The 23,040-nt window shown below is 37.7% G+C and overlaps 1 protein-coding gene across 1 annotated transcript in view; it reads left to right on the top strand.

The window, feature by feature from the left end:
* LOC150088354 (mitochondrial 2-oxodicarboxylate carrier) overlaps positions 1-23,040 on the top strand; it is an 84,863-nt gene that overhangs the window by 28,647 nt on the left and 33,176 nt on the right. The window contains exon 6 of the mRNA XM_090370132.1: positions 5,745-5,909. Within this exon, the coding sequence (XP_090226258.1) occupies positions 5,745-5,909 (165 nt within the window). The remainder of the gene's footprint in view (positions 1-5,744; positions 5,910-23,040) is intronic.

The following is a 23,040-nucleotide window of genomic DNA, read 5'->3' as shown; positions in this document are numbered from 1 at the left end:
CACCTCGCAGGTGCCTAGTCTCCAGCCGCTGAAATTTGCAGAACTTAAGCCTTTCTTGGTAGGACCCTCACCAATCTTGTTGCCCTTCTCTGTACATGCTCAAGAAACTCTATATCCTACCTAAAATGAGGCCTCCAGACCTGTATGCAGTACTCAAGGCGTGGCCCGACCATTGCCTTATACAGGATAAATTATAAGGGATAATCACCTCCTTTTTCCCACTAGCAAAATTCCTGTATGTTGTTGACAATATCCCATGACCTGCTCTGGCAGCCTGTCTGCATTGCTCTGAAAACTTCATATCTGACTGCATAATTACTCCCAGGTCTTTTTCATATTCTACCATCCTAAGTGTAGTACCACACAGTTTGTACGTTTTTCTGGGGTTACTTCTACCCATATGCAGTACTTTGCATTTGTCAATGTTAAACTTCAGTTGCCATTTCTCAGCCCATCTGCCCAAATTTTCTAGATCCTGTTGCAGGTAGCACTCTGCCATTACTGTCATTAACAACCCTGCCAACCTTTGAATCATCTTAAAACTTCGATATTAAGCCTGATATACCTTCATCAATATCATTGATGAAGGTATGTCAGGACATTGTATATAACAAACTATGTCTGGGCTCTACTGGCCTTGTATATAACAAGGCCAGTAGAGAGCTTGAATTCCACAGAAAAATGTTTAAAAGTGTTTGGCATATTCTCAGAAGGTGACTGATTCTTCATGTGTCCTTACAAAATTCATTTTTTATAACCCTAAAAACCACATGACAAAGTTTCTAGATAAAAATTTTGTTATAACATCCAAGAACTGTGATACTATTAAAAATTAGATTAGTGTTTACCGATGAAGTGTTTACCTGCATCCATCCGAGTGGTAAAATGAATTGACACAGTATTCGGATCTTGGGGAATGAGAATCCAGATGAAACTATGGAACATGAATCGGACAGTCCAAAAGTAAATGTTTTCTGTGCAATGTTCATGAAAAAGATTTATGGATCCTCCTTTTTTTAACGAAGATGCTGTGAATAGCATTTCCTACCTTGACATGTTGATCGAGTGGTTGCTGCTGCAACTGATGGAAGACAAGAAACATCTTCATTTTGCAGCAGGATGGGGCTCTGCCACAGTTTCATAGGGAGGTGGAAAGTTTCTGAACAACAATTATCTTTGTAACTGGAATGGCCATGCTTCCCGTGATGAAAAAACCATTACTTCATTGGCCAGCCTTAGATTTTTATCTATGGGGCTTTGTGAAATATTTGGTGTTTGTGTCCCCCCCCCTTACGTATCACTTTGCAAGAGTTGCAAGGATGTATCATTGCAGCAATTGCTCAGATTGAAAAATTTGCTGGAGAAAGTGTGTCATGAATTTGATTACCCCATTGACATGTGGGGCCCATAATGAAGGACACTGTAAGGTAACTGTTAAAAACTGATATTTATACTTTCATTTCATACCTTTTTTTTAACACAAAATAATGATGTTGTTCTACTGCAACAGGATCTAGAAAAATTAGGCAGATTGGCTGAGAAATGCCATTTGAAGTTTAGCCTTGACAATCCAGGGTTCTCATCTGGTGAGTATGGGCTTGGCACACCCAGGGTCCTGAGCTGGATATCATCATTCTTCTCTTTCTTGGTGATTCCTTTCTACTTCTTACTCTTGTTTTCTCTCTCTCTCTCTCTCTCAGGGTAATTCATAAATTTTTTTTGGCTGGTGCAGCATAAGCCTCAGGCTTCCTTGCACCATATGGCTAATAATAATAATAATAATATGGGTAGCAGTAACCCCAGAGTAACATACTGACTTTGTGGTACTACACTCAGGGTAGTGAAAAATGAAAAAGACCTGTGGGGTAATTATACAGTCAAATATGAGTTCTCTGAGCAGTGCATTCAGGCTGCCAGGCCAGTTCATGGGATTTTGTCAATGATATACAGGAATTTTTCTAGCAGGAATAAGGTGATTATCCTATTGTATGAGCCAATGGTCAGGCCTCATCTTGAATACTGCTTGCCATACAGGTCTGGAGGCCTCATTTTAGGAAGGATGTAGAGCTGCTGGAAGGGGTACAGAGAAAGGCAAAGGTATTGATGAGGGGAACAAAGGGATGTTCTTACTAGGCACCTGTGAGGTGAGCTGATTGAGGTGTTTAAGGCTTTGATTGGATTGAGTGCTGGTGGGATTCTTCCTCAGACTATGCACAATTTTCCTTTAGCCAGCAGGTGGTTGATTGCTGGAACAAAATTCAATCGGTTGTTGTGGAAGTGGGTGGATTGAAAAAATTTAAGGAAGAACTAGCCAAACTATTGGAGGAATAGATATGTGATATTGTAAGCGTGTGTTTTTTTTTTTTTTTTTTGGCTGATGCTATAAGTTTGCTTTTTTGTATCACTTGCCCCTACTAATACTAATCTGATGCAAATTCTGTAAAACTCTGCTTTGCCAATGTTCTGCAAATTATGTTAATTTAACTTGTGTTCTGGGGAAAATAATGCCTGCAATGCTTCTTTAACCAGTGATCCCATTATTTTCCCCAGAACACAAGTTAAATTAACATAATTTAATTTAAGACACAGCATGGGTTTGTCAAAGGGTGATTTTGTCTGACCAATTTGATTGGATACTATGATGTGGTCACAAAGGAACTGAATGCCAAAAATAATTTTGATATCATATACTTGGATTTCAGGAAAGCATTTGATACTGTTGCACATGGAAGACTGTACAAATTGGAGTGGTATGGCATTAAGGGTAAGTTGCTACAATGGATAAAGGGATGGTTGAGTGGGAGATGACAGAGAGTGGTAATCAATGGACACTGCTCTTTGTGGACAAATGTTATTAGTGGAGTTCCCCTGGGTTCGGGTTGGACCCATTGCTTTGTATATTTATCAATGAAATATATCAAGAAGGTATATAAGGTTTAATGTCCAAGTTTGCAGATGATACAAAGGTTGGCAGGCGCCTCCATAGCCGGGTGGGAAGGAGCAACAGTGCGTAGCACACGCTTCTTGATTAGACCGGGGTTCGAGCCCGTCACCACCAAATACGGAGGATGCGGAAAGGTCAAGGAATGACCACCGCATATTCCCGGAGCAATATGGCCTTAGTTGCTAATGCTCCTAAAAAAAAAAAAAAAAAAAAAAAAACCAAACAAAGGTTGGCAGGGTTGTTAACGACAGTAAAGACAGTTTGCTACTCCAACTGGATCTAGATAAGTTGGGCAAATGGGCTGAGAAGTCGCAACTGACGTTTATCATTGACAAATGCAAAGTACTGCACATGGGTAGCAATAACGGAAGAGGAATGTACTAACTGTGTGGTACTACACTCAGGGAAGTGGAAAGTGAAAAAGACCTGGGGGTAATTGTGAAGTCAAATATGAAGTTCGCTGAGCAGTGCAGACGGGCTGCCAGGAGAGGTCATGGAGTCTTGTCAAGGATATATAGGAATTTTTCTAGCAGGGACAGAGAGGTGATTATCCCATTATACAAGGCAATGGTCAGGCCACGCCTAGAGTATTGTGTACAGGTCTGGAGGCCTCATTTTAGGAAGGATGTAGATTTGCTAGAATGAGTATAAAGAAGGGCAACAAGATTGGTGAAGGGAACAAAGGGGTACTCTTACCAAGAAAGGTTTAACTTCTACAGATTGCAGTGCCTGGAGAGTAGGCACCTGCGAGGTTATCTGATTGAGGTGTATAAGTCCTTGAATGGGTTGAGCAAGCTGAATGCTGATGGGATTCTTCCTCTTACTCAGATTAAGAACCTGAGGGGGCACAGTTTCAAATCAAGGAAAGACAGTTATAGAATAGATGTGTGGAAATTTGCATTTAGCCAGCGGGTAGTTGATTGGTGGAACAGACTTCCATCTTTTGTTGTGGCAGTTGATAGCCTAAATAAATTTAAGGCTGAGCTAGACAGGTATTTGGAACGAATGGAGGAGTGAAATGGGAGCGTGTTTTTTTTGGCTGATGCTGCATAAGCTTGTTTTCTTGCATCGTATGCCTCTACTAATGCTAATGTTCATCTGAGTAGCTATTGCAGTGTTATCACTAGAGGACAGTCATCCGCATTGTCAGTCTTCTGATGTTTAAGCTTTTTTTTTTTTTTTTTTTGTTAGTTGTTGGCTCATCGGCTTCTGTGGCCATAATGCACCTCCCAAACTTTTTGATTTTTACTTTGATCCAAGCCCGAGACGGGATTTGAACCCACAACCAAATTAAGGAAAGACAGTTATAGAATAGATGTGTGGAAATTTGCATTTAGCCAGTGGGTAGTTGATTGGTGGAACAGACTTCCATCTTTTGTTGTGGAAGTTGATAGCCTAAATAAATTTAAGGCTGAGCTAGACTGGCATTTGGAATGAATGAATGGAGGGGGTAGAATGGGAGGGTTTTTTTTTTTTTTTCTTGGCTGATGCTGCATAAGCTTGCTTTCTTGTATCATATGCCCCTACTTATGCTAATGCTAAATTTGCAGAACAGAATTCTTTGTTTTAGGACAGCATTACTCTGCGGTACATGGCAGGTTTTAAGACAGCAATACTGGCACCACGTTGCAGCCTGAGCCCTATCAGTGGTCAGTCGTTTTGGAATTCAAAATGGGAAAGCATGTCATAATGTGTCTCCCCTTTGTAAAATAGTAATGTTTTATGTAGAAGAAATATGTTAAAAACTTTTTATTTATTTTTGTAATTCTCCATTCTTGTAAAGTAAGGTGACCAGACTTAGATTAGATGAAAACTAGACAAAGCAGTTAGTGGTGGCAGGAAAAATAATTGTAATTAATAAATTTATTTTTCTGGTAAAGAATATTCCATGCAATATATCCATTTTTAAAATAGAGGATTTACTCAAGTCATATCTGGAAAATTCCCATTATTTTACCTACCTGTATGTAAGTCTCTGTTCACACCAGTTTCTGTGGAAGGAAACAACCCCAGAATAACTCACAGAGAAAAGCACTGCACTTCAACTTGAGGCCTAATAGCTCAAACCTGAGTGAAAAGACTGTCAAAAATTTTTCTGGTCAAAGATGGGTCTCAAACATAGCCAGTTCTGAATGGGTGTTAAGTGACTAAGCCACAGCCACTGTACTGATCAAAGGTTTAAGCAGATAGCTTTTAAATAATTAACTATTTATTTTTTGTAATATTCAGATATTCTAACAGTTTAAATTGAATTTTACAAGTAGTATTGCTTTTAATGTTTCTATGTTAAGATTTTTCATTGGTTTTTGCATATATCTATTGTTAATGAGACATTTTTATAGGTGATGTTAGGCCTCCACCAATGAAAAAAAAAGTGGGGGAACACTTGAAATTTAGGGGGCATTTTAACCCCTAAATTTCTCCGCATTGAAAAATGTAGAGAAATTTAAGTTGAAAACATGGACAAGTTGAAGTGTCACATTCGATGAGGCTTTAAGAAACGCTACTAAATAGGTCATCAGAAGATATAGTAAGGCCTATTGGTAGAACTAGTGGAGCATTCTTTGGAATGATTCAGTACTTCTTCTAGGAAATGTGTGATGAATGTAGACAGAAAATGTGGGATGGATATTCCCTGAAATTTATGGTTCTGAATGCCACTAGAGGTGGCCTGATCCATTATCAAGATTTGCAATAAACAGATGTGGTGTACAAATAATTTTGTTAGACTAGTTTATATGGCTGATGCACTTATATACTCAAATATGTATAAGTAATACTTTTTAAATTTTTTTGTAAGCAACCCAGCAGTTTTGCTATTGCAAGAGAAATTGCAAATACCAAAGGATTTGGTGTTGAAGGACTGAACAAAGGAATAACAGCTACACTAGGTCGTCATGGTGTCTTCAACATGGTGTACTTCAGTTTTTATTTCAACGTAAAAGGCTGTATGCAAGAAATTCAGGTAAGGATTATTAAAAGAAGTATCATTTGAAACCTTAGTAATTTTTCTCGTGTATAATGTTATGTTAGTGTTTATAATGTGACACATTAAGCAATTTTACAGCATAATACATATATACATACTGCTGTAGTAACTGAATACAATGTAGTGTTATTATAACTTAACTAAAAAGACAAACATAGTTATGCATTCGAGGCTACTGCAAAAACAGGAACATTAATTACCATAAAGCATATGCTGAAAATTATTATTATTATCAATAATAATAAATAGGGTTATTAGCATTAGCATTAGCATTAGTAGAGGCATATGATGCAAGAAAGCAAGCTTATGCAGCATCAGCCAAAAAAAAAAAAAAAAAAAAACCAGCTCCCATTTCACCCCTCCATTCATTCCAAATACCTGTCCAGCTCAGCCTTAAATTTATTTAGGCTATCAACTTCCACAACAAAGGATGAAAGTCTGTTCCACCAACCAACTACCCGCTGGCTAAAGGCAAACTTCCGCGCATGGAAGACTATTGTACAAATTGGAGCAGAATGGTATTAAGGGTAAGTTGCTACAATGGATAAAAGGATGGTTGAGTGGAAGAAGACAGAGGGTGGTAATTAATGGGTGCTGCTCTTTGTGGACTAATGTTATTAGTGGAGTCCCACAGGGTTCGGTGTTGGATCCTCTGTTGTTTTGTATATTTATCAATGATATTAATGAAGGTATATCAGGCTTAGTGGCGAAGTTTGCAGATGACACAAAGGTTGGCAGGGTTGTTAATGACAGTAATGTCAGTGTGCTACTGCAACAGGATCTAGATAATTTGGGTAAATGGGCTAAGAAGTGGTAACTGAAGTTTAACCTTGACAAATGAAAAGTACTGCATATGGGTAGAAGTAACCCTAGAGAAACGTACCAACTGTGTGGTACTACACTTAAGGTGGTAAAACATGGGAGTAATTGTGCAGTTAGATATGAAGTTTTCTGAGCAATGCAGACAGGCTGCTGACAAAACCCCATGATCTACCAGGGCAGGTCACGGGGTTTTGTCAATGATATATACGAATTTTGCTAGCAGGGAAAAGGAGGTGATTGTCCCTCTGAATAAGGCAATGGTCAGGCCACGCCTTGAGTACTGCGTACAGGTCTGGAGGCCTCATTTTAGGAAGGATGTAGATTTGCTTGAGCGTGTACAGAGAAGGGCAACAAGATTGGTGAGGGGAATGAAGGGATCCTCTAACCAAGAGAGGCTTAAGTTCTTCAAATTGCAGTGGCTGCAGACTAGGCACCTGCGTGATGATCTGATTGAGGTGTATAAGGACTTGAATGGGTTGAGCACACTGAATTCTGATGGGATCCTTCCATTTGTTCAGATTACTAACCTAAGGGGACATAAATTCAAATTAAGAAAAGACAGATGTAGAATAGATGTGCGGAAATTTGCCTTTAGCCAGCGGGTGGTTAATTGTTGGAACAAACTTCCATCTGTCATTGTGGAAGTTGATAGGTTAAATAAATTTAAGGAGGAACTGGACAGGCATTTGGAGGGAATGGTGTGATTTTTTTTTTTTTTTTGGCTGATGCTGCATAAGCTCATTCACTTGCTTTCTTGCATCACATGCCACTACTATACTACTACTACATCACATACTACTACTACATCTATCCTACATCTGTCTTTCTTTCCTCAATTTGAATTTATGCCCTCTCAGGTGATTATTCTGAGCAAGAGGAAGAATTCCATCAGCATTGAGCATGCTCAAACCATTCAAGGCTTAATACACCTCAATCAGATCACCTCGCAGGTGCCTAGTCTCCAGACACTGTAATTTGCAAAATTTAAGCCTTTCTTCTTAAGAACAACCCTTTGCTCCATTCACTAATCTTGTTGCCCTTCTCTGCACTCTTCCAACAGATCTACATCCTTCTTAAAATGAGGCCTCCAGACCTGTATACAGTACTCAAGGTGTGGCCTGACCATTGCCTTATACAAGGAGATAATTACCTCCTTATCTCTGCTAGAAAAAATTCTGTATATCATTGGCAAGACACTATGAGCTGCTCTTGCAGACCATCTGCACTGCTCAGAAAACTTCATATCTGCCTGCACAATTAACCCCAGGTCGTTTTGGTTCTCTACCACTGTCAGTGTAGTACTATAGAGTTGATACGTCAATCTGGGGTTACTGCTTCCCATATGTAGTACTTTACATTTATCAATGTTAAACTTCATTTGCCACCTCTCAGCCCATCTGCTCAACTTTTCTAGATCCTGTTGCAGCAGCGTACTGTCATTAGTGTCCTTAACAACCCTGCCAACCTTCGAATCATCTGCAAACTTGAACATTAAGGTTGATAGCATAATACAGCCTACAGCATAATATACCCATCATCAATATCATTTATAAATACAGAAGACAACAATGGACCCAACACTGAACCCTGAGGGACTCCACTAATAACATTAGTCCACGATGAGCAGTGTCCATTGATTACCACTCTCTGTCTTCTCCCATTCAACTATCCCTTTATCCATAGCAGCAATTTGCCTCCAATGCCACACTGCTTCAATTTGTTCAGCAGTCTTCCATGTGCAACAGTATCAGAAGCGTTTCTAAGATCCAAATGTATGATATCAAAGTTATTCCCTGCATCCAGTTCCTTTGTGACCACATTATAGTATCCAATCAGATTGGTCAGGCAAAACTTTCCCTTAACAAAACCATGCTGTGTCCGAGCTATAACTGAAGTCTTGTCTAGATGATCCTGCAGTGCTTCTTTAACCAGTGCCTCCATTAATTTTCCTGGAACAGAAGTTAAACTAACAGGTCTATAATTACTTGTGTTGCCCTTTGATCCTATTTTGTGCATTGGGGTCACATGTGCACATCTCAGGGACTCTCCTAATTATGGCTAAGAGTTTGCTTACTTCCTTTGCTGCATCCTTTAATATAATTGGATTGATCCCATCCATCCCGGGTGCCAGTTTTATGTTTATCTTCAACAATTTCTCCTCCACTTTCCTCTCAGTTATTACAAAATCATCTTGCTCACTGCCAGAGTTTAACTCACCTCTGGGATTCCCCTCCCTGAATAACTCCTCATGTGTGAATGTAGATACGATATACTCATTTAGTTTGTTAGCCACCTGAGCAGGATCATCAACAGTTGAACCATCAATACCCAATGGACCAATCTGATTCATCCCTTTCCTTCTAGAGTTTACATAGGTAAAGAACTCTTTGTTGTTTTTCTTTGCATCCTTTGCCAAGGATTTCTCATAATTTGCCTATGCCTGCCTAATCTCCTCTGTGACTTGGTTACAGACTAGCTTATATCTATCATAAGCTTCCATGTCACCCATTAATTTATATGTATCCCATGCATTTTTCTTCTCTGCCATATGTCTCATTAGTTCATCTGACATCCATTTAGGCCTAAACCTTGAACAATATTTCTTAGTTGGTAAGTAAAGCCTAGTAGCTTCCAAGATAAATTCTTTGAATGCTTCCCATTTTGAATTTGCTGTTGGTAACATCATCAGTTGGTCCCACCGTACAGAATTTAAATACTGTCTCAGAGTTGCCTTTACAAAAGCAGTATGCAGTTCTGCTGCCCAGAACTGCACATTGCTTTCGTAAAGGCGTTTACTTGCTAATTTGCAGTTCTGCTGCCCCGATACCAAGTTGTGCTACATGAATACCAAGTATCCTAATATTAAAAATAAAGTAAAATTATAAAATTAAGAAAAAGGTCAAGAAATGTGCATAAACAAGTAAATGCAAATTCTTGACTCTTACCCATGGAGACATACCCTCACATCTGCCATGTATGTGACTTTCATGATAAATAAATAGCATTAAATAAAGACAGAGAACTCATCAGTACCACCTCTTCAATGCAAAATTAATACTAGTGAATTTCAAAAAGGATCATATTTCAGTTCTTCATTTGATGGATGTCACTGTGTGATCCAAACATGGAACAAGTAATGAGCAAATTAACTCAAAATCATAAGTTCTGCTCTCTATAGATTAAATGAGAAAACATAACACACAAAATGTAATTTTTTAAAAGTTATTTTGAATATTAAGGTATCTTTGCAATTCAATAGCAAATACTGGAACATGCAGCAGCCTGGAAAGGAAGGTTTTTGAGGATTTCAAAGTGTGCTGGAGGACCTCTTGAAAAAAGCAAATACATGGGGTGTTAGGTTAGGGTTACGAAAAGTAAAAACATATGCATATATATTTGCTTGTACACTAATGCTAAGAGTATAGTAAATAAATATGATGAATTTGAAATATTGGTTAAGCCATTAAATGCAGACATTTTAGGGATATCGGAGATACATGGCATCACTCAGATATAACCTCCCCTACCCTCCTGTCCCAAGACAAGAGGAGTGGAAAGGATTATGCTCTTAGTTAAGAAGCACACAAAATCTAAGGCAGTGCATTTATTTGGCTTAGTGGCCAATGCAATGTTAAGTCAGTTAAGAGACTGAGAAAACAAAATTGTAAGCCTAAAAACTGTGGTAAGTACAATGAACAAGTGTACAGACAGCTAGAGGCCAGTAAGTCAGAATTTCTTATAGTGAGGGATTTTAACTTTCCATATACTAACTGTCAGTTGGTCACCCACACAATAGTAGTAGTAGTAGTAGTGGCAGTGGCATTTGATGCAAGAAAGCAAGTGTATGAGCTTATGCAGCATCAGCCAAAAAAAAAAAAAAAAAAAAATCACACCATTCCCTCCAAATGCCTGTCCAGTTCCTCCTTAAATTTATTCAACCTATCAACTTCCACGACAGATGGAAGTTTGTTCCAGCAATTAACCACCCGCTGGCTAAAGGCAAATTTCCGCACATCTAATCTACATCTGTCTTTTCTTAATTTGAATTTATGCCTCCTTAGGTTCGTAATCTGAACAAGTGGAAGGATCCCATCAGAATTCAGCGTGCTCAACCCATTCAAGGCCTTATATACCTCAATCAGATCACCGCGCAGGTGCCTAGTCTCCAGCCACTGCAATTTGCAGAGCTTAAGCCTCTCTTGGTAAGAGGATCCCTTCATTCCCCTCACCAATCTTGTTGCCCTTCTCTGTACACGCTCAAGTAAATCTACATCCTTCCTAAAATGAGGCCTCCAGACCTGTACGCAGTGCTCAAAGCGTGTCCTGACCATTGCCTTATACAGAGGGATAATCACCTCCTTTTCCCTGCTAGCAAAATTCGTATATATCATTGACAAAACCCCATGACCTGCCCTGGCAGCCTGTCTGCATTGCTCAGAAAACTTCATATCTGACTGCACAATTACTCCCAGGTCTTTTTCATTTTCAACCACCTTAAGTGTAGTACTACACAGTTGGTACGTTTCTCTGGGGTTACTTCTACCCATATGCAGTACTTTGCATTTGTCAAGGTTAAACTTCAGTTGCCACTTCTTAGCCCATCTGCCCAAATTATCTAGATCCTGTTGCAGTAGCACACTGACATTACTGTCATTAACAACCCTGCCAACCTTTGTATCATCTGCAAACTTCGACATTAAGCCTGATATACCTTCATCAATATCATTGATAAATATACAAAACAACAGTGAACCTAACACCGAACCCTGTGGGACTCCACTAATAACATTAGTCCAAGAAGAGCAGCACCCATTGATTACCACCCTCTGTCTTCTCCCACTTAACCATCCTTTTATCCATTGTAGCAACTTACCCTTAATACCATTCTGCTCCAATTTGTACAATAGTCTTTCATGCGCAACAGTGCCAAAAGCTTTCTTGAAATCCAAATATATGATATCAAAATTATTTTTTGCATCCAGTTCCTTCGTAACCACATCATAATATCCTGTAGCAAGACTTTTGTGGATTTACTGGATGATTGTTTTCACTAGTACTAGCAGTACCCATTGCGAAAATTTTGCAATTGGCAGCAGAGTTTTTCTCCAGCTTTCCTAAAGAAATGTTGCCATGAGCAGGTAAGCCAGTATGCGTTGAATCCTTTCTTATTTCTGTAAAATAAAACTATTCTAAATGTTCAACACGACCAGTCAGAGTAGCATGGCGGTGGACATGTCTTCCGTGTTCTGACTGTGACATACTTCTAAATCCTTAAATTACTTACCGTGAATAACCTCAAAACAAAAAATAAATAAACTCGAAGTTGATAACAATAATGATAAAATGGTGAGTTCTGAATGTATTGAACATAATGAATGGCAATGGGTGTATGAGTTTGCATGTGCAACATGGGGACATATAGTGAGCTGTGTGAGATGTGCAATGGAATCCTAACAATAGTTCTTTCTTTTAAGGTAGGCAGCACTAGTAGAGAATATTGGCCCACTCTGTAAAATAAAACTATTCAGAATTTTTATATTTTCCCTTGTTTCTGCACACATAGGAAGAAATATCTTCAATTTGAGACCAAATCGGTTAGGCCTATCATACGCAATGGCTTCAGTTAGCAGTACCTGTTGTGAAAATTTCGCAATTGGTAGCAGAGTTTTTCTATAGCTGTCCTATTATTATTTTTTCAGAACAAAGGACACGATTGTGCGAATGTGTAAATTGATAATCAGTTAAGTGAAAATTGTTAATCAGAAAAAAATGCCATATGACAACTGTTTGTTTAACAGTTAACATCTTCCTGTGACTCCATCTATGAAGTGATTGTTGAACTATTCTTGTTTGTTGTACAAAACTGGCCTGTTCTGTAAAATAAAACTATTTAGAATTTTTAAATTTTACCATGTTTCTGCACACCCAGGAAGAAATATATTCAATTTGAGACTACTTTTAGCCTGATCAGTTAGGCCTATCACACTGACTGTTGCAAGAAAACAGCTTTCTTATTAATATATAGATATTAGACAGGCAATGAGAGAAAGCAGTACTCTTGATTTGATTATCAGCAGCTACTTTTCCATGCATTCAGAATCTGCAGATAAAAGAAACCACCAGGTAGCAGTAATCACAGTGTATTTGATGGGATTTATTTAAAGATGTGACTACTGTCAAGCGCAAAGGGAAGGGCGTTTAATTTTGTAAAGGTGACTAGAATGGTCTCGGTCAGTTTTTAAATTCTATGCAGTGGGACCAACCGATGGTGATGATAATGTTAATAAAAGCAAATTTTAAATGGGAAAATTCATGGAAGTAATTGTAGCATTGTTCTATGCTTTTTATACCAACTATGTGCTAGTGTTTGAGGCTTAGACTTAAATGAACATTAGATGAACTGAAGAGATTCTTGGTAGAGAAGAAGAATATGTGTGAGGCATATATATTATAGGTGATACAGAAGCCTGCAGCAGATATAAACTAGTCTGCAGTTAAGTCACCAAATAGGTTAGGCAAGCTAAGGCAGATTACATGAAGTCTCTGGCAAAGAATACAAAGAAAGGCAGCTAAGATTTCTTTACTTATGTAATCGTTAGAAGGAAGGGGATGAATGACATTGTTCCACTAGATGTGTATGGTTTAATGCTGATGATCTTGCTCAGGTTGCTGAAATACTGAATTGGTATATTTTTCATCTATATTCACACATGAGGAATGTTTTAGGGATAGAGATTCCAGAAGTTTATCAGATTCTAATAGGGGGCCATATGATTTCATCATAACTGAGAGAAAAGTGAAAGATAAATTGTTAAAGCTAAATATAAAAAGAAAAAAAAGAAAGAAAGAATAAAAATAAAAAAGGGGGTGCTTGGGATGGATGGGACCTATACAATTATAACAAAGGAGGCAGCAAAGAAGGTAATTAAACCTTTAGCCATAATTGCAAGAGTATCCTTGGATTTAAGATAGGTTCTTATGGACTAGAGATGTGTGAATGTATCACCAATTCATAAAGGGGGATCAAAGGGAGAAGTGAGTAATTACAGACCTGTAAGCTTAGCTTCCATTCCAGGAGAAATAATGGAGTCACTGGTTAAAGAAACAATGCAGGACTGTCTGGACGGGAATGCAGTTATACTGCAGTCACAGCATATACCTGTTAAGGGGAAATTTTGTCTGACCAATCTGATTGGATACTGTGATACAGCAACAAAGGACTAGATGCAAAAATAATTTTCATATCATATACTTTGGATTTCAGGAAAGCTCTTGATCCTGTTGCATATAAAAGATTACTGTACTGATTGGAGTAGTGATTGCTGTACTAATTGGAGCAGTGTGGAATTAATGGCAAGTTACTGCTATGGATAAAGGGATGATTGAGTGGAAGAAGACAGAGAGTGGTTATCAATGGGCACTACCCTCTCAGACTAATGTTATTAGTGGAATTCCCCAGGGTCTGGTGCTGAGCCCATTCTTGTTTTCAATATTTATGATATTGATGAAGGTATATTGGACTTAATGTCTAAATTTGTAGATGATACAAGGGTTGGAAGGGTGGTTAATGACAGTAATCAGTACCAACTGTGTGCTACCACACTCAGGCTAGTAGAGAATGAAAAAGACCCGGGGTATAATTGTGAAGTCAGATCAGAAGTTCTCTGAGCAGAGCAGACAGGTTGCCTGGACAACCTGTTTTTTCAAATAGTAATGTTGGCAACAGTTTTTAAGGAGGTGATTATCTCATTGTATGAGGCAGTAGTTATGCTATGTCTTGAGTACTGCATACAGGTCTGGAAGTCTTATTATAGGAAGGATGTGGATATATTGAAATGGGTGTGTGCAGATAAGAGCAATGAGATTAATGTGCTGAAGGGTGCTCTTTCCAAAGAAAGGCTTCAGTTCTATGAATTACAGAATCTAGAGACTAAGCACCTGTGAAGTGATCTAATTGAAGTGTTTAAAGCTTTGAATGGATTGCTTATGTTAAATAAACAAATTATGTTCATAAGCAATCCAACATACTGCCTCTTGCCCAGACATGTGGCGGGGGAGGCATAAAAGTTAAATTGATGACGTATAGTTGCAGGATAGAAGTGACCATTCGTAGGTTTCTTGATCTTCCTTCATTGTGCTTTAACTTATTCTGTCATTTGATTTGCATCAATTATTTGATTATAATTTATTTATTTGTTTATATTAATTCTCATTAATTATTATGATTTAGTTTTTAATTTAATACAGTGAAATGTTGTCAGCTTTACACTGGTCAGTGGCCAGTTTTGGAAAAACGAAATTCACTGCAACTGGTTGCTTACTCATAGTTTTTTTTTTATTGATTATCATTCTAAAAATGTGTTTTAATTAAATAAGTTTTAATAAATAACACAACTTTCAGAAAACACATTCATTTTTATTAGGGGTAGAATTTTTTTCAACCTGGTCTGTGCTTGTTGACAGGAGAGACTGCTTCTACAGGGATGGGGTACACTTAAATAGAAAGGGTGCAAGAATATTTGCTGATGCTATCGAGGCAGTGTTAGGTGGGTCGGAAAACTGCTAGCTTGGAGGGATACACAGACTAAAAGGTTAACAGTGGCCGCAGGCAGAGGCAAAAGTGATTCTTGTACTTCTTCTATTAGAATGACAGCAGCCCGGAAAGCAAGGTAATGGAGATGTCCACTTCACAGTCATAGTGGAACAAGTTGGAACATAGTGTGTTAGGATAACTAAGAGTAGGAACAGGTGCATGTATACTTGCATGTACACCAATCCTAGGAGTATAGTTAATAAATTTGATGAGCTTGAAGTGCTAGTCAAGACATCAAAGGCAGATATTGTTGGGATATCAGAGACATGGTATCACACAGATATAAGCATTGCAGAATTGGAATTTGGGGAGTACAATGTGTTATAGAAAGGATAGATGGGACAGGAAGGGATGAGGGGGTTATGTTGTTAGTTAAGAAACACATAAAATCTAAAGAAGTTCATCCGATTGATGTTGGTGGACAATGCAATGTTGCATCTGTTTAGTGTGACATAAGCACAGGGAAAGGAAAAATGAGAGTCGGTGTGTGTTATAAGCCTAATGAACGTTATAATGAGCAATTGTGCAGAGAAATAGAGTGGGTCAGTAAATCAGAATGTCTTATAATGGGGGATTTTAACTTTCCAGATATTGACTGGAACTTGTGGGTTGGTCACTCGCACACTAGCAAGACTTTTCAGATTTATTGGATGACTGTTTTCTACAACAACATGTTCGAAAGGCAACCAGAGGGAGTAATACTCTTGATCTGATTATCAGCAGTGATCATTCATGCATTAAGAATTTGTAGATAAAGGAACCACTGGGTTCCTTTATCTACAAATCACAGCGATCACAATGTACTGATGTGGGAATTACTTAAAGAAGTAACTACCATTAAGGCTAAAGGGAAGGGCTTTTGCTTTCATAAAGGTGACTTCAGGGGTCTCAGACAGTTTTTAAATTCTATACAGTGGGATCAACTGACGATGTTACCAATGTTGAATTCTAAACGAAAAGGGACTTAATTTTGGAGGCTACTAGGCTTTTCATTCTAATTAAGAAATACTGTTCAAGATTTAGGCATAAATGGATGTCAGATGAATTAATGAGGCTCATGGCAGAGAAGAAGAATGTATGGGATGCATATAAAGTATTAGGTGACACAGAAATCTATGGCAGATATAAACTAGTCTGTAATCAAGTCACAAAGGAAGTTAGGCAGGCAAAGGCAGATTATGAGAAACCTTTGGCAAAGGATGCAAAAAAAACAGCAAAGAGTTCTTTACTTATGTAAACTCTAGAAGGAAATGGATGAATCAGATTGGACCACTTAACATACATGGGTTGACTTTTGATGATCTTGCTCAGCTAGCTTATAAAATGAATGAGTATTTTGCATCTACATTCACATGAGGAGTTATTCAATGAGGGGAATGCCAGACGTTAATCAAACTCTAACAGGGAGCTAAGTGATTTTGTAATAATTGAGAAAAGTGGAGGAGAAATTGTTGAAGTTAAACATAAGGAAGGCACCTGGGGTGGACGGGATCTATCCAGTTACTTTAAAGGAGGCAGCAAAGGAAGTAAGCAAACCCTTAGCCATAATTATGAGAGCTTCCTTGGACTCAGGGGAGGTCCCCATGGACTGGAGGTGTGCAAATGTATCACCAGTTCACAAAGGGTGACACAAGTAACTATAGACCTGTTAGTTTAACTTGTGTTCCGAGGAAAATAATGGAGTCACTGGTTAAAGAAGCATTGCAGGATCATCTAAACAAGTCTGTAGTAATAGTTAAGACACAGCATGGGTTTGTTAAAGGGAGATCTTGTCTTACCAATTTGATTGGATGCTGTGATGTGGTCACAAAGGAACTGAATGCCAAAAATAATTTTGATATCATATACTTAGATTTCAGGAAAGCTTTCGAACATGGAAGACTGCTGTACAAATTAGAGTTTTTTAGCATTAAGGGTGAGTTGCTACAATGGATAAAGGGATGATTGAGTGGGAGATGACAGAGAGTGGTAATCAATGGACACTGCTCTTCATGGACAAATGTTATTAGTGGAGTTCCCCAGGGTTCGGTGTTGGGCCCATTGTTGTTTTGTATATTTATCAATGATATATATGAAGAAGGTATATCAGGTTTAATATCCAAGTTTGCAGATAATGCAAAGGTTGGCAGAGTTATTAACGACAGTAATGACAGTATGCTGCTCCAACTAGATCTAGATAAGTTGGGCAAATAGGCTGAGAAGTGGCAACTGAAGTTTAACATTGACAGATGCAAAGTACTGCATATGGGTAACCGAAGAGAAATGTACCTGAGTGTAGTAGATATACCACACAGTTGGTACAGCTACTACACTCAGGGAAGTGGAAAGTGAAAAAGACCTGGGGGTTATTGTACAGTCAAATATGAAGTTTGCTGAGCAGTGCAGATGGGCTGCCAGGGCAGGTCATGGAATCTTGTCAATGATATATAGGAATTTTACTAGCAGAGACAGGGAGGTGATTATTCTGTTATACAAGGCAATGGACAGGCCACACCTAGAGTATTGTGTACAGGTCTGGAGGCCTCATTTTTGGAAGGATGTAGAGTTGCTAGAATGAGTACAAAGAAGGGCAACAAGATTGGCGAGGGGAACAAAGGGGTGCTCTTACCAAGAGCACCCCTAAGTACTGCAAATTGCAGCGCCTGGAGAGTAGGCACCTGCGAGGTGATCTGATTGAGGTGTATAAGGCCTTGAATGGGTTGATCAAGCTAAATGCTGAGGGGATTCTTCGTCTTGCTCAGACTAAGAACCTGAGGTGGCACAGTTTCCAATTGAGGAAAGATAGTTGTAGAATAGATGTGTGGAAATTTGCCTTTAGCCAGCGGGTAGTTGATTGGTGGAACAGGCTTCCATCTTTTGTTGTGGAAGTTGATAGCCTAAATAAATTTAAGGCTGAGCTGGACAGAATGAATGGAGGGGTGAAATGGCAGGTTTTTTTTTTTTTTTTTGGCTGATGCTGCATAAGCTTGCTTTCTTGCATCGTATGCCTCTGCTAATGCTAATTAAAAATGAATATAAATGCTTTGTTTAGAGCATTTCATTTTGTAGATTTCCTTTGCACTGTGGATAATAGATCATTTACTACTTATATATCATATATATCATTTTTGCTAACAGGATTTTTTTAATATAATAAGGTGAATTTCCCATTTTTAATGGATCAAAATTCCTCCCTTTTTAAATTTCTGCATACACTGCTGCCTCAGACATCAAGGAATTATACCTTCAAATATTTGCATGTGGTCAGTGTAATGCCTAGGAAAATTTCAACTATTATTTTAAGAGAAAATCTTCATACACAAAAAAACTTTGTATGTAGTTACGTTTTAAGTTAAAAAATAAATTTTTAATGAATTTGAAAGCCTCCTTTACAAAACTAAAATGTTATTGTATGAATTGGGTACATGATACAAATCTGAAACCATTTCTAGTTAGTAGTAGTAGTAGTAGTAATGACAAATGATGCAAGAAAGCTAGATTATATAGCATCAGCCAAAAAAAAAAAAAAAAAAACGCAATTCATCCATCTATACCCTCCAAGAATTTGTCTAGTTCACCTTTGAATTTATTACATGAAGTTGATAGAGGATATCACCAAGTTTTTATTCACCAATCTGAAAATGTGCATGCTGTAGTAGATGGCAGCATAATCGCAAAACTGTAAATCATAGAAAAATTTACCGACAAAATTCCATCCTCTTTGTTTTTTTATTGATCAACTTCTGTACAAGCTGTAACTTGTATGGTTTCATCCTCAGATGAAAAATGTAACATGTTGCACACTATTGACCTTGACATGTTTAGTTCACAACTGGTTTGTTGTATGGATTTTCCTAGGTTTTGCATAAAACTTCCTCAAACGAGCTCCATTGTGCCCTCATTGATTTTTGTTTGGTATCCACATTGTCAAGGTTGATAGCACAAATGAGCAGCCTTTATGGATTTTCCATACTTATTGTTTAACTGTGGGTATACTTGGTGGTTTCTTTGTAAACCATGTTGAAAATTTATTCACAATAGTGTTAACAGACTGTAGCCTATTGATCTGAATTACTCACTGCTCCTTCTCATGGCTGGTAAATTCTGCCATTATGATAAAAGTGTGCTATGCAGCAGATGGCAGCATAATCACAATACTACCATAATGGCAGAATTTACCAACCCTTAGAAGGAGCAGTGAGTAATGAAGGAGCAGTTTGTGAATGAAAACTTGAAGATATCCTCTATCACTTGAAGTAGTTTCAGATTTGTATCATGTACCCAATAATGTTTTATTTGTGAAGGTCTCTTCCCCACACTGTTTTTTTATACGTATACCACAAACTGAATCCTGTCTTACGGACTTGCTAGAGTAATTTTTTTTTTTTTTTTTTTTTGTAAATTCTGGAAACAGCATTCCTCAGTTTGGTAATTTTATTGCCCTGCTAAATGATGTGCAACAGTGAAACAGCCCAAATAAGTTTGTGAATATTCCTTGCCAGCAGTGGTGACCGTTTTAGCAACATATTGCACCATTTGCTCCATGATTAATCTATTGCCATTACAAGTCTAATTAGTATTACTGTAACAACATAAAATGAAAAACTGAATAAATATTTTGCACCTATATTCACATGTGAAGTAGTGTGTAGAGATGGTGATACCATAAGCACACTTCTGTTAGAGAAGAGGCCTTGAACACCAGGAATAGTCGTAATGAAATAAATATTGCTTCTGTCGATGAAACACAGTCAAAATAAGTAAAGTTTATTAAAAATAAATTAAGTATGTGGACATTGATAGATAATATATAATAAATACACTGTGTAGAAATTAAAGCCAAAATTGTATACAACAAATAAATAAAAAAAAAAAAAAAACTATTAATATAAAGAGAATAAAAATCGCATGAAAACAAAAGTGATAAAATAAGTGTGAAGATTTTAAGGTGAAGAGCCTCTTTATTAACTTAAACAAGATACACTATAACAAGTCCTTATATTATGCAGAAGCATAAGCAACAACAGGTGTGGATCATGTACAGTGAAAAGAAGTTAAAAGAGGGAAGGGCAGGAGAAGACACAGTCGTAGGTGGTAGATGACTTTCATCAACCGGTGAAATACCACCACTTTGCTTATTGGAGGCTTGAAGTGGTGAAACCCATGTTTAGCCTCTAGAGCAAAGTTTCTGGCATCCCCCTCCCCCCATACTTCCCCTTTAACCCATGCACAGTACTAAGTACTATAGGTTTTGATACCTTTCGTGTTTGAGGTTTTCATAAAAAAAAAAAAAAAAAAAAACTCAACTTTTAGACACCACTGGAAAGGTGCCCTGTTGTTAACCTGCTGTCTCTTGTCATGATATAAAATAAAATAACGGCCTCTATGATAGGATGTGTGTAAGTTCGAGCATTACAATTAATGGTGGGACCTGTCACAGTTATATGAAGAACCTCCAACTATGAAGGATGGCGAGAATCATGGGCACAGTCTAATGTTTCAACATTAGGTCGCAGATTGCTATTAAAATGCTGCTCATACCAATAATGCTCTGTGCTGGCTGAGTCAGCAAAATTTTATATTTATATTTTATTTCATCTATCAGTATTCAATAGTAAGGAAAAAGTGGGGGGGGGGACATGCTGTATGAAGTAATGAAATTTTTGGATATAGCATAAACATGGTAAGAATATACCCAGATCCTTGACATAACATGGCCCCGACAATGCCTCCCCACACACACACACACACATTACTCGGACTCCCTCTGGTCACTATCTGGCAGAGTAGAGGCAGCAAGATTATACACTAGCTGATCCGGATGCCTCCTAGAGAGTTACCAATAGGTTTGGTCCAGTGTACTAACTAGCGGCCAGCCTGCGAACACTGTTTTAGAGCTGTACCCTCGAAATGTAAGGAAATTGGATCTCACAGTGGTGTTCATCATAACCTCAAAAGACATCCATCATACTGCATGATGGAAGAGATGGGGAGGGTTGACCGGAACGTAGCTTTGGAGACTAAACATGGGTTCCAGCACTTCAAGCCTCCAATAAGCAAAGTGGTGGTATTGCACCGGTTGATGAGAGTCATCTACCACCTATCAGTGTCTGTGTACTTAATTTATTTTTGATAAACTTTAGTTATTTTGACTGTTTCATTGGTAGAAGCAATATTTATTTCATTACAACACTTTTGATTGAGAGCTAAATCACTCAATGATGACTGAGAGAAAAGTGGAATAGAAATTGATGAAGCCAAAAGTAATTAAGGTGCACATGGAGTTGATGGTATCTGTCCAGTTATATTAAAAGAACCAAACAATTTTTTAGCAAACCTTTAGCTATAATTATGAGAACATTCTTGAATTCCATGAAGATCAACACAGACTGGAGTTGTCCAAATATTTCTCCTATTCACAAAGGTGAGGAAATTAAAGGGCAAAGTATGTAATTACAGACCTGGAAGCATGACTTCTTAAACCACTAATGGATTCAGTGATTAAAGAAGTAATACAGGATAATCTTGACACAGATGCAGCAATCACAACATGAATTTGTTTTTAGGGAAGATATTTTCTGACCAGCCTGAGCTACAATGGGGTAGACAAACTGGATGCAAAAAATAATTCTGACATCATATATTTAGATTTCGGTAAAGCTTATGATACTGTTAAAAAATAAACTTATCCTTACTGTTTCTACTGTTATTGATAAGGGGATGGTTGAGTGGCAAGAGGCAGAGTTATTAATAGTCACTACTTTTCATGGACTAATGTTATTAGTGGAATCCCTCAATATCAGTGCTGGTCCTCTTACTGTTTTCAAATTTATTAATGATATTGATGTAGATATTTAAAATTTCCTGTCTGTTTGCTGATGATACAGAGGTTGGTATGTTGGTTAATGACAATGATCAGGGTATGCTACCCCAACAAAACCTAGATGATTTAAGCATATCAGTAGAAAAGTGACAATTGAGGTTTAACATTGATAAATAGAGGCTACAGCATTATGGGTAACAATTATCCCAGAATGATATACCATTTGGGCAGTATAACACCTTGAGTGTTATACTGCCCAAAAATTACCTGAAGACAGTCATACAGTCAGACATGAAGTTCTATAAGTACATGCAGACAGGCTGCTAGGGCAGCTCATGGGATTCTTCCAATGATGTCCAGTTCTTTAATATTTTTGCTCACCTGTTTCATCCTATTTATGTGTTTTTCCCATTCTTTTCTTCTATTATATATATCCATTTATTAATAGATTGTATTTTACATTGTTTCCTGATTTTCTTGCATTTAACTTTATCTCTTAGTGTTTTATTGGTTATTTTCCTTTGTGTTTTCATTTCTGTGGCTTCATTTATTTCTTTTTATTTTTGCTTTTTATTATTTATTTCTTTTTATTCTTATCTGAGCTGCATATGTTACTATAGTTTTTTATATTTTAACTTTAGCATCCTGATTAATAGTAGTAGTAGTAGTGGCAAATGATGCAAGAAAGCAAGTTTATAAAGCATCAGCCAAAAAAAAAACATTGCATGCTCTCTTTACCCATCCATACCCCTCCAAGAATTTGTTTAGTTGTTCCTTGAATTTATTCAAACCATCCACTTCAATGACAACAGATGGAAGCCTGTTTCAAAAATCAACCACCCACTGGCAACCATCATTCCTCAACTCAAATTTATGCCTCCCCATGTGTG

This window comes from Mastigoproctus giganteus, chromosome 3, assembly GCF_048544385.1.
Source record: "Mastigoproctus giganteus isolate SK-2022 chromosome 3, ASM4854438v1, whole genome shotgun sequence".
In the NCBI taxonomy this organism is placed as follows: Eukaryota; Metazoa; Arthropoda; class Arachnida; order Uropygi; family Thelyphonidae; genus Mastigoproctus; species Mastigoproctus giganteus.
Note: the sequence above shows the minus strand (reverse complement) of the source record. Positions and strands in the feature narration are given on the sequence as shown.